The sequence below is a fragment of the Hypanus sabinus genome, chromosome 2, assembly GCF_030144855.1.
Source record: "Hypanus sabinus isolate sHypSab1 chromosome 2, sHypSab1.hap1, whole genome shotgun sequence".
NCBI classification, from domain to species: domain Eukaryota; kingdom Metazoa; phylum Chordata; class Chondrichthyes; order Myliobatiformes; family Dasyatidae; genus Hypanus; species Hypanus sabinus.
In genome coordinates this window covers 162,665,147-162,678,002 of record NC_082707.1, presented here as the reverse complement: position 1 = coordinate 162,678,002, position 12,856 = coordinate 162,665,147, and the positions used below count along the sequence as shown (strand labels likewise).

The 12,856-nt window shown below is 39.0% G+C and overlaps 1 protein-coding gene across 2 annotated transcripts in view; it reads right to left on the bottom strand.

The window, feature by feature from the left end:
• Positions 1–4,413: 4,413 nt before the first annotated feature.
• The window catches only part of sos2 (son of sevenless homolog 2 (Drosophila)), a 116,100-nt gene continuing 107,657 nt past the window's right edge, over positions 4,414–12,856 (bottom strand). For both annotated transcript variants that reach the window (XM_059958185.1, XM_059958193.1), the window contains 2 exons: positions 8,640–8,743; positions 4,414–6,225 (listed from right to left, as the gene is read on the bottom strand). In XM_059958185.1, coding sequence (XP_059814168.1) covers positions 5,743–6,225; positions 8,640–8,743 — 587 coding nt within the window. In that variant the 3' untranslated portion in view covers positions 4,414–5,742. The remainder of the gene's footprint in view (positions 6,226–8,639; positions 8,744–12,856) is intronic.

Genomic DNA, 12,856 nt, shown 5'->3' with positions numbered 1-12,856 from the left:
ATGGAAACGAAAGGGTGTACAGGAGTGAGATGTACCAGCTGATTGAGCAGTTGTGGTGAACTACATATATCTGTCTGGACATGCCCCCTGCTGACTGCTCCTGTGGCTCCTCCCACAGACCCCCGTATAAAGGCGACAGAGGCCTGAGCCCAGCCTCAGTCTGCAGGATGTAGTGTGGTGGTCATTTGCTGCTTGTTCTTTCTTCCAGCCAATAAAAGCCTGTATCTTACCTCACGTCTCCGAGAGTTATTGATGGTGTGTCAGTGGTGTTGCAGCAACAACCTTGCACTCAATGTCAGCGAGACCAAAGAGCTGACTATGGAATTCAGAAAGAGTAGAACAAGGGTGACACGAACCAATCGTAATAAAGGCACCAGCAGTGGAGAGTGTGGGCGATTTCAGGTTCCTGACATCTAACCTCCTCCCAACGTATCACTGTAGCTATAAAGGCAGCAAGACAGCAGCTGTATTTCATTAGGAGTTTGAGTTTTGGTTTGTCACCTAAAACAGATATACTATGGGAAGCATGGAAAGCTTCAGACAGTTGTAAAATTAGCTCCATCATCAGTACTGGCCTCCATAGTATCTAAGACATCTTCAAGGACTCTGCTTCAGCAAGGCAGCATGCATCATTGAGGATCCCCATGCCCTCTTCTCATTGTTAAAATCAGGAAGGAGGTACAGAAGCCTGAAGGCACACACTCAGTGATTCAGGAACAGTTTCTTTTCATTCTTATTCCATCCAATTCCTAAATAGGCATTGAACACATAAACACTACCTCATTTTTATTGGCAACACGAGTGAATCTGCAGATGCTGGAAATAAATAAAAACACAAAATGCTGGCAGAACTCAGCAGGCCAGACAGCATCTACGGGAGGAGGTAGTGACGACGTTTCGGGCCAAAACCCTTTCCAGCATCTGCAGATTCACTCGTATTGCCTCATTTTTATTGTTTGTTTTTGCACTACTTTTAATTTAACTATTTAATATACATATACTTGATTTACTTTTTTCTATATTATCTTTGTACTGCTGCTGCCAAGTTATCAAATTTCATGACATATGCTGGTGATATTAAACCTGATTCTGGTGTTTGAAGTGCTCATCCAAATACTTCAAATCTGTGAAATTTCCCCTCAGATTGTGAGTAAATCTGAATTTAAACAATGGTGGAAATAAAATGATGTTCCCTCCAAATGTCCTACCACTTACCCTAAACATGTGTCCTCTGATTCTCAGCACCTCTTCTCATGGAGAAAGTCTCCAGCTATTGAGGGAAGTCTCTCACCATCTATGTCACACTTAATTTTGTATTCCTCAGGGCAGGTTTCCTTTCTGATCCAAAGAAATTAAAATAACCCTACTCACTCCCTATAAACCAACTGCTTCATCTCAGGCAACATCCCAGTAAATCTTCACTGCACCTTCTCCAATGTAATCATATCTTTCCAGAGAAGTGACCAGAGATGTGCACAATGTGTGTGGCCTAATGGTTGTAACTGGCTGCCTTTCCTCTTAGGTGCTCTTCATTGACTAATTAAGCTCATATCCTATGTACCATATGTTCTTAATCATCATATCTACACGTGTTGTTGCCACAGGGATGCTTGTACATGTTTTTGGGTCTTATTATTCATCATGCATCATTATTTCTTCAAAAGTGCATGACTTCACATCTTTCAGAATTAAATTGCATTTGACATTTCTCTGCCCATCTTACGAACTCATCAATATGGCTCCATAGCAGAATGTTACCCTTCTCACTATTTAGTTTTCATTATCTATGAACTTAGTAATCATACTTCCAATACTCACGCACAGATTGCCAGTGTATCTCAATAAACATACTGATCCCCATGTCGCACGGTTCCAATCACACAAAAGCAACTCACAACCATCATTCTCTGCTTCCCAGTACCAAGTGCTGCATCCGTGCTCCGATGGCGTACCTCATCTCCTTGCTTCTATTTCTTGTTATCCAAAATTGACCCAAAGGTTAATTTGGCTGTGTTGCACTTCAAGAAAGCTTTAGAAACGTTCTTGCCTTTCCCCCCTATTTATCTCTTCCTGCAACATTGTTTGAAATACTCTCATTTTCAGTGTGTATTGCTGGATATGTGCAGCTTTCCAATGTGTTATTGCATGAAAACCACGAGAGCTCTCAGAACAAATTTCCATCACAGCCGAGAGAAAATCCCCAAAATCATACAGGGAAGCTCACTGTCACATTTTCATTCAGTTAAGCTCCAATAGACACGTGCTGTACCCAGTAATATAGACCAATACTGCAATGAGAATCTTGGTGATAATTACATCCTGAAATTCTTAAGATATGCTTGAACATCCCAAACTTTGTTCAATATTCAAAAAAAGTCAAAAGGATGCTTGACTGAAGCTTATAAATATGAACAAATCTGACACTCCAGCAAAGACATGTCATAATGGCTGTTTTGAAAATAAAACCTTGTTAATTATAGCTGTAGAAGACATCATACTTCCTGCACATCATATTTATTGCACAGCCACAACAATTTTAGAAATACAGAATTTCAGGTAGAGAAATAATTGTTTTGTTAAAGGAATGGATTGTCTTTTGTGTTGTGGAAGAAATAACACAGGAAATGGAAGCAGTAAATGCCTATTGATCTCTGTACCAAATTTATTCAGTAACAGCCTTCACAGCTCTCTGTCTGGCAAGTCAAGGTTAAAATATATTGCCTTATTTCTAAATGCCTCCTTAGTTTTGACCCTCAGGTGTGGAAACTCAAAATCCCACCATCCTCTCCCATATTCGTATCTATACTCCTACAATTTTGCCTCCTGGCCATCACCATTTCTCATTGAAATACCATCAACGATTGCATAGTCAGATGAATACACCCAAGCACTGGCACTGAACCTTTTTGTATGTCCATTTCTCTCTCCTCCGATATACTCTTTAAAACCAACACTTTGAAATTCTGAGCCCAACAATAAGTTTTGAATAATTCTCCCGTGCAATCAAAAAAGGTGCTACATGTGTTGTTCTACCCATTGCCTTAACAGCTTCCGAGCCTGGGAAATGATTTTTACAATATGCTGATTGGACTTGGACCTGGACTGATTTACATGGATTCTGCTGAAAGAAACAAATCACAGCAATAGATGCGGTTTTACACTGCTGAATTTTTAAAAAAATTTTTTACTTATTATGTGCAATAGAAAATAAGACCCACATCGTTAGATTAAAATATTGAAAAGATATTCAAGAGTCCCAAGCCCACTTTAGCAGACAGAGAATTCCCTTTTTAACCTGTATTCCAGAATTCCCTTTCTTGATACCTTATTACTCCTATTTAGGTCTTAATCCAGGAGAAAAATCCATATTAAATATAAAAATCACTGCTCTTCCATCTACAAAGGATAATTGCAATATATTGTCTCATCATGTAAAAATGTAAAATCACTAGTATGCTGATTTAGTTGGACTAGTAATCCAGAGCAATGAACTATCACTTTAGAGATAAAAGTTCAAAAATCATGCTGGTAGATAGGGCATCAGAATATATAAATTTGGAATTAAAACTGTGACCATGAAACCATTAGAGTGTTTTAATAAACCACCTGATTCACCAAATGTCTTGAAGGATAATTGTCTTCTTCATTTCAATGCCTGATATTCTTCTCAACTGAAATGGCCTACTTTGGTTTAGGGTTAGTAGTAATGACAATAAATGCCAGTCTTGCCAGCCACACTTACCTTTCATGAACTGGTTCATGAGCTATTTCATGAATAAATTTCGTGAATTAAATGTTATTTACTTAGACTCAAGATTAAAAAGCAAACAACAAAATGTTTGTTGGAATTCTGGAAACTTCTTGCTATGGTGGTGGCATCCGTTGGTCTCGAGAGACCATGGATCTGCGCCTGGAGTTTTCCAGGGCGCAGGCCTGGGCAGGGTTGTATGGGAGACCGGCAGTTGCCCAAGCTGCAGGCCTTCCCCTCTCCACGCCACCAATGTTGTCCAAGGGCACTAGGACCCATGCAGCTTGGCACCTGTGACATCGCAGAGCAATGTGTTGTTAAGTGCCTTGCTCAAGGACACAAACACACTGCCTCAAACCAGCTGAGGCTCAAACCAGTGACCTTCAGGTTACTAGTCTGATGCCTTGCCCACTAGGCCATGCGCCAACATCTTGCTATACCTTTTGCAGATGTAGGCAAGATGAGTACCAGCACTGCTATTTAACTTCAGTGGAACAAAACTTTCTTCAAACCTTGTCCTCATTGAAGCAAGAAAACAGCTACATCACACATAAATAAGTAGAAGTAATCGAGGAAGATATATTTTAACATGTCAAAATATTTTAAATGGTTTCACGTTCTAATTTATCTTGTCAAAGGTGACAATGCAATTGTGAATGTTTAAGTAAAAATTAAGACTGGGTAATTTATTGATCTTATTAAGAACACAGATACAAAGTACAGTTGAAAGGCCACATAACATTACATGAAAAGACCATCATCACTGCCACTTCAATAAAGCAGCTACAACACAACCAGTAAACAACAAATTCCTTCACCTTTTCATAAACCACCTGTATAATGGCAAGTAGGCAAATTTAAGTCATAGCTACTATATTTTTTTTCCTTAGTAAAGCTTTGAAGTGTATGCTGGTTGAAATACAATACTGAAAGAAATTCATTGAAGAAGATTTACAAAATGCTACAGCAGAGCCAGTTTAGCACTGAGATTTGCATCAGAAGGATTTTTTTGTTGTTGTTGTTGATCCACAGCAGTTAAGATTCTAATTTTACAGACAGGTAGTAGACTGTTCACATAATTCACTTCAGTCTAAATAAAATAGCTGTCATTATCTGTATACATAGCATGAAAACAAAACCATACATTCAACTATCTTATTTTTGTTCTCACTTTTGAGTACTTAGATGACTTGATAATTGAAGTTACTCATCTGCAAATGAAATCAAAAGGCACATCTGAAAAACATGTATGCTTCTAATAATTAGTGAAAGAAATTCTTATCATTAGTTATTACTGCTTATTTTTCACAAACTGGCTACAGTATCCTACATTCTAGTGGAGGTTAGACAACTTTTCCCATTCAAGAGTTCCAAATTAGTGTTATATTTTTGTCTCTAATTTTTGGAGCAGCCAACCAATAGAATACATGATACAAAATCAACAATTTGAAAAAGAGTTGCCAATTTTTATAAACTCAGTTTCTAGGTAATCTGCACCAAATATTCACTGCATTGGTAAAATACCTGTATAGCTTGTATTAACAACTAAATAGGTCACAAATGATCAGCATTATAACCTTCCTGATGTCTGTAAAATTCCATCACTTAACAAGGCCACTAGAGCTCAAATAAGTCTCAAGGATTTATCTCGTTGGCTCAGTGCAATGATTAGTTCAAATAATTTAATTCAATTGTACAGTGCAAATGCAAACTTTTGTTACACTTCAAGGTAATAATGTTGGCACTGCAAGTCTGAGGAAAGAAAATTTTACTGATCACCTGAGAGAAGATCACAACAGTAATCTGTGCTGTGGTCTGAAAGAAACAAGATGATTCAGTTTTGCTCCAATATTAGGTTCTTAATTACAGTCTCCTTGACTGTGTGGCTAACAATTAGAAGACAAAAAAAGCTTAAAAACAGCAAAACATTTTCTTGCCTCAGTGCCTTAATACAGTTGCCTAATTTCCCACAGTGCTGGTAAGGAAATTTAGTGTCAGTGAGGAATTTCTGCATTTTCCAGCAATGGCAGTCCACCTCTGTGCAAAGGAGGATGTGATAATTCTCGTTTGTAAGTCTTTGGTGGAAGTTTTGGCAGCTGTGGACTAGAGTTCTGTCTGGGAGGTACAGGTGGAGCAGAAGGATAAATAGGGTTACTGTGGTTAGAACAACGTCGGATGACCCTAGGAGAGGGTGTTGGAGGAGGAGTACTAGGGGAATTGAGGTTAGAGCTAGATTCTCTGTACCAATCTTGATCCCGATGAAGGCGGCCCTTTGGTGGTGGCTGAAGATTAAATGGATCATTCATAAAGATCTCTGGAGGTCTTGTTGGTATGGGTGGGGGTGTATCAGGCAGTGGATCCCTTGGAGGTGGCGGCGGCGGACTATGCGGTGACCCATCAGAAGGACCGCATAACACAGGAATCCGAGGCAGCCGTGGTGGAATAGCAGGAGGACTATCTGGAATACTTGAACCTAGCTGTAAATAAAGAAATGGAATTCATATCAGCATTTTAACAGTGAAATATTAAAATTTATATTGAAATGATAGAAATTAGCATGGGACAACAAGGACTCCAATGGTAAGTTTTTAATTCCTTAGTCATCCACTTCATTCAATTACCATAATTAATCATAAGTTCTTTTGCAAATCATACAGAACTATATTTTGATCTAAGCAGAAATCAATAAAAAAATTCTGCTGAAAAGAGTCAAGCATTTTTAAAAAAAACGAATACAAATATATTTTATTTAACAGCCCGATTTGCAAATTAACTTATTTTGTTTCTTTCAACATCAAAAACTTAACCAGCCTGAATACATGCAAAATGTAAACCACTTGCTTAGACATTGTACTTCTATTACAACATCCCAAAACTACCTTTACATGAAACATGAGCGAAGGACTGGTTAAGGCTTTGAAATATTGCAGAATATTCTGGAGAGGTTTAGGAAGCACATTCACATCATGGTAGGGAAGTTGTATATAATGTTCTATAACATATGGCTGTAGAATGGTGTATAACATATGGCTATAGAATGGTGTATAACATATGGCTATAGAATGGTGTATAACATATGGCTATAGAATGGTGTATAACATATGGCTGTAGAATGGTGTATAACATATGGCTGTAGAATGGTGTATAACATATGGCTGTAGAATGGTGGTGTTAAGGAAACAAATCAGTGGGAAAACCTGAAGGACAACCATAGCCACTCACACTATACCTACTGCTGAAATCTTTATCCAAGTCTTGGTATCCCTAAACTTTATTATTTAGGTGCTCTCAATTTCTAGCCCACATACACTTGAGATGATTGGACTCTGTTAGTGGAGTGACTACAAGGGTCACTTGGCACCAAATACCAAGAGCAGAAAAGATTCACCAGGATTTCGCCTGAGATGGAGCACTTCAGTTCTAAGTGAGATTGGAGGGTCTGGGGTCTTTTCTCCCCTGAGCAGAGGAGATTAAGATGGGAAATAGCCGAGATAACTAAGGTATACAAGATTATGATGAGTATATACAAAAGGAAGACCTCAGGAATATTTTCCCCATGTCAGAGGTAATTAAAATGAGAGCAGATAATTTAGGGTAAGGGTAGAGAGATTTCAGATGATCCATCGTCCATTTTAGACGATGGATTTTTCCACCCATTGAATGGCAAGTACCTGGAATACAATAAACACAAGAGATTCTACAGATGCTGGGAATCCAGATAAACAAACAAAATGCTGAAGGAACTCAGCAGGTCAGGGAGAGAAGAGGAAAAATCTGCAAACATTTCAGGCAGAGACCCTTTATCGGGACCGGAAAGAAAGGGGAAGAAGCCAAAACACGGTGGAAGGAGAGGAAGTAGTGAGTACAGGTGACGGGTGATCGGTGGAAGAGGTAAAGGACTGAAGAAAGAGGAATCTGATAGGAGAGGAGAGTGGATAATGGGAGAAAGGGAAAGAGGAGTGCTAGCTACAGGTGATGGGTAGGTGAGGAGAAGAGAAGGGGTCAGAGGAAAGCCAGAATGAGATTGGAATGGGGCGGGGAACCTGGAATACAATCCCTGAGTGGTGGAAGCAGATTGGCTTACTGCATTTAAGAAGTGTCTAGAAATATACTTGAATTGCCTAGGGCTTATAAGGCTATTGGCCAAATGCAAAAAGATGTGATTAAGATGGACAGATGTCCACAAGTCCAGCTGGACATGGCAGATCAAATGGCCTTGTTTCCAGAAGGATGAAGCTGTGTGAATTATTGTTACACAACAGAAGATGACATTCAGCTCATCATGTTTGAGACCAGAGCGATCTCTTCAGTCCTATGAACCACTCTTTCCTCACAGCCCTCCAAATTACATCCATTTCTTTTTAAAGTCCTGCATGACTCTGTTTTCACAACTGAGACAGGCACCGATTATATATTTAAAACATTTACTATTCTCTGCCTAATATAAAATATTTCACATCCCTTTGAATCTTTTCTACTCCTCAGTATTTTAAATTAGTTTCTCTCCCTACTCCTAAAATGAATCATGAGGAATAACCCATCTGGGATCAGCACTGGAGACAACTCAAACAGATTTATCCCATTTCAATTGCATCTAGGTTTAACAGCCCGGTCATTTGACAGGCTGTAAAATTCATTTCTTGCATCCATGATCTATGGAATCCCTCCACAAGTCCACCACTCTGCCCAGTGTCCTGCCAAGCATGATGCCACATACAGCCACAATTTTGTGAAGAGGGAATATCTGGGCACATGATGGATGCCACAAAGGGGCACTATGAATGAAATGTGAATGATTACGGAAATCTAGGGAGATCTGGTAGAAAGGGAGGACAGAAGGCTTGTTGAATAGTGAAATACAAACTCAGATTGTACCACACATTTCCTTTACCTTACTATTTGCCACATCTACATCAGGTTTCCTTCGTTGAGGAACAGGTGGTGGTGCCGGTAAATCTTCACTTGGCCTATGAAGACTTGAAATGGAGTGAGATTCTAGAAAGTAAATATTAAAAGGGAAATCACTTTTTAAAAATGCATCATTTATGCCCAGCATAACCTAATAGTAACTTGTATTTATAAAGCCCCTTTTATTAAAAACTTGCTTACTACAGTGCCATTTGGCTGATCAAATCCATGCTAGCTCTCAGAGCAATCCCGTTAGTCCCATGCCCTCTCACCCATTTTCTTGTAGCCCCTCAATTTATTTCCCCTCTTTTCCACTCTCACACACCCCAATTTTGTTACTACTGTCTACATATAAAAAGGGAAAATTTACACTAATTAGCCTACTAGCAAGTCTTTGCAGTAGGAGACAAAACTCATGCAGTCATAGAGTTCAGAATGTAACAACGCAACACAGAAGGTAACCAAAGCCAAGATGGAAAATGGGTCCTGGAGCAGTGAGGCAGCAGGGCTTACTTTTGTGGCACTGTGGCGTCCTCAACTTGGGAAAAATTACCACAAGGTGCTTTACAGAAGATCACACCAAAAATTATTACTGAAGCAGTAACTAGAAGAAACAGAAACTAAAGTGTTTATAACAAGAAATAATTTACTGAGAAACCCAGCTCATCATCTGAGTGTTTATATGTGGGAATACTGAAGCAGAGAGCTAGGCAACTGAAGGCACTGTCACAATAGCAAACTAAAAAGTGTGTTTTTCACCCCCCCCCCCCCACAAATGGCGACATCAGGAATATTCATGACTAGTTTGGTGCGAGCGGAAGGCTGAGTTTTAAAACACAATATGAAGAATTTCAAAATCTGAAATACAATCTGAAGTGATAAAGGCTTGGGTGAACATTTCAATGAAGTTGGGCAACAGCATGGGTGACTACCTTATGGCTAAAATGGAAGACCACATGGAGTGGAAGAAAAAGTTCAGCCTTAATCAGTAGATCAGGTATGAAGGAGCTATGTATCTATTATCTGTCTGTATTGTATTTTGTGTAGCACATTTATTGTGGGTATTCTGTCACATGAATTGGGGTGTGGTAGAAACAAATGAGCATAGTTTCATATTCATGCATCATCTATGTTAGTTGGTTTTAGTTTAGTGGAGAGGGAGTAAGCCGGGTTGATTTTTTTTTTTTGGACACCACTTGTTTCATTAATTTGCTTAGTTACGCTTAATTGCACCAATTTGAATGCTATCTTTCAGCTATCTGGAGAAAACAAATCTCAGTTGTATTCTGCATACATACTGAACTTTGATAATAAATGAATCTCTGAACCTTTAATTACTCTTATTCCACTGTATCACTAATTTAGTTTCGTTAGTTTTTATTATCACTATACAAACACATTTGTTTTTGCTGATTTCATAATAAAGGATTGAATGTACTTTTTTTGACTTGGAACTCAGTTATTTGGAAACGCATCATAAAGTGTTAACTCTCGTAGTCAGCATCTCAGAGGTTCTGGTTTGTTTTCAAGTAACTGCAACGTTTTTGTCAACAAAAAAATTTATACCAAATAAACACCAGCCTACAGCAAAGGATTGTCTTGGACCTGTTGCTGAAACTGGAGCAGCTTGTTATAGGATTATCTGTGATTCATACTTTTGTTGATTCATGCTGTGTATTTGTGATTTGAACACAGTTTTGAAGTGTCGGTGCTGACTGTCCATTCTGAACCGTTGCTCAATTGCATGGTGTTTGTCTGAGAGTTTGTCACTTTGTATTATTGAAGTTCTGAAATATTCTTTTGGTTGTCGACATTTGAATTTAACGCTGTTTGCTTGGTCTGGTTTAAGTGCTGTGGATGCGCAGATCGTTGTCTACTTTTCCTGAATGACTATTGCCGGTGTATTTTGCAAATGTGCTGTGGATGAACAAAAAGTTAAGTGCGAGTTGTGCAGTAAGACAGAATCAAAGCTTGGAACTGAAGCCAGGGCTTGCAAAAAATAAATTAAATTTTCTTCGAAAGCTTTAGCAGGTAGAACTGAAAGTCTTTAAAATAAGTATAAAACAAATTTGATCAAAATTAAAGGTTTAATACCATTAAGGATGTTATGAAAAATAAGGAAACTGCCTTACAAAAGCAATCTGTTCTTGAGGACTTGATTAATCTCTGTGAAGCTGTTGCTAAACAGCAACACATGCTCATCTCATTACTTCCCAAGGACAAACAGGGAAAACAGAACAAATGTTTTTCAAACATTGATAGCTTTAGCAGTACATTCATAGAGGTTGTGAAAGAATGGTTGACCTAAACACGTTACATTGAAGGTATTGCTGCTACAGCGTTAATTTTTAAAATTATTTATTGAGATATAGCACAGAATAGGCCCATGCCACCCAGCAACCCCCCAATTTAATTCTAGCCTAACCACAAGACAATTTTCATTGAGCAATTAACCTACAATGGTAAGTCTTTTGACTGTGGGAGGAAACCAGAGCACCCAGAGGAAACCCAATTGGTCATAGGGAGAACATACAAACTCCTTACAGACAGCAACAGGAATGTGTCCCACCTTCCATCAGATGATGCTTCTCAAATTCCAAGGCATGTTTTGACAACGCATATAGCAAAGAATCCACAAGATGATGTAAACCCTAATGACAGCGTGTCAAATGTCAGCACTTGAAGTTCTGCTGCAGGGACAGCATCTTCTGTATCTAATACCTCCTCTGCTTGCATTAGAGTGGAAGCTGATTTAGCTGCATTAATCGCATGTCAACGATTATTGAAGGTAAAACATGGGGACTGGAAAAGCAAGATAAACAGCTATGGAAAAGGAAGAAGCAGGTTAAGTTGCAGGAAGAAATTGCCACACAGGTGGCCAAAGCTAACGTGCCAAGGGCTTCAAGTATGGTAAGTGCTATAAGTGTTCCATCAGGACAGTGCTGTGGTGTGAGTTCCTATATTGTACAGGAACAGAGGAAAAAAAACACTCAAGGTCCACGTTGACTCATTTGCTCAAGTGTCTGCAAAACATGAACATGATTCCTTAGGAGATAGTTCAGGGTGTTTCCACTCAGCCTGCAGCAACGAGGTACTTTGAATCTATGTCATATCCAACAGCTCAAAGGGCTCATGGGGACATTCACTTAAAGCATGGAAACCCTCTCGTTTCAGACAACAGCGGCCAAAATAGTATTGCTGATATTATGAGGAAGCAAAATTAAATAACAACCTTATTTGGCACAACAACCCATTTTATCTTTGCCTAAAAGAGAGATTCAAATCTTTGATGGAGATCCTTGTAGTATCATGCATTCATGAGGGCTTGAAAATAGTGTTGAAGGCTAGACTGACTGCCATAGTGATCACCTTTACTTCCCTGAACCGTACACTAGGGGTCGCCCTAGAGAACTTGTCAGAAGTTGCCAGCATGTCAACCCTAAGGATATGTAAAGGCTAAGGCTTTACTACAGAAATATTTTTGAAAATGAACAGAAAATTGCATCCAGCTACATGCAAAAGGCTCCATCTTGGCTACCTATTAAAACTGAAGATGTGAAAGATCTCCAAGACCAGTCTTTTTCTTAGAGGCTGTTGCAATGCCATGGAAGAAGTGTTGTACATGCTTGAGCTGGACATGCCTGCTAATATGTCGACTATAACAAAGAAATTGCCCTAAATGCTTAGGGAATAATGGAGAATGGTGGTCTGTAAACAGCAAGAAAGATACAACCATACAATTACTTTTACTGATTTTATTGCTGTTCACATTGAAGTGGCATATGCTTTGGACAGACTCCTTTTGTTAATGCACTTTGTCACTTTATTGCAAAACTAGGACAGGTTCATGAACTGCACTCTGATAATGCAACAAACTTAGTTGGAGCTGAGCATGAGTTGGGAGTAGCCACTGAAGTGGAACCATTCACAGATCAGTGAAGATCTTCTTCAGAGAAGAAGTGGATTTTTTAAAAACACCACCCACCCCGGTTGGTTCACACCATGGAAGAACATGGGAGAGATTAATCAGTTCTATGCGAAAGGTCTGTAATTCCACTATGAAGATACAGAATTTTGACAAGGAGGGTTTCCACACAGTCCTTTGCGAAGACCATCATCTATAGTTGTCCAAATACTAAGGCATCTACCGATCCCAATTACTTGGAAGCACTAACACCAAACCATCTGTTGCTTATAGTT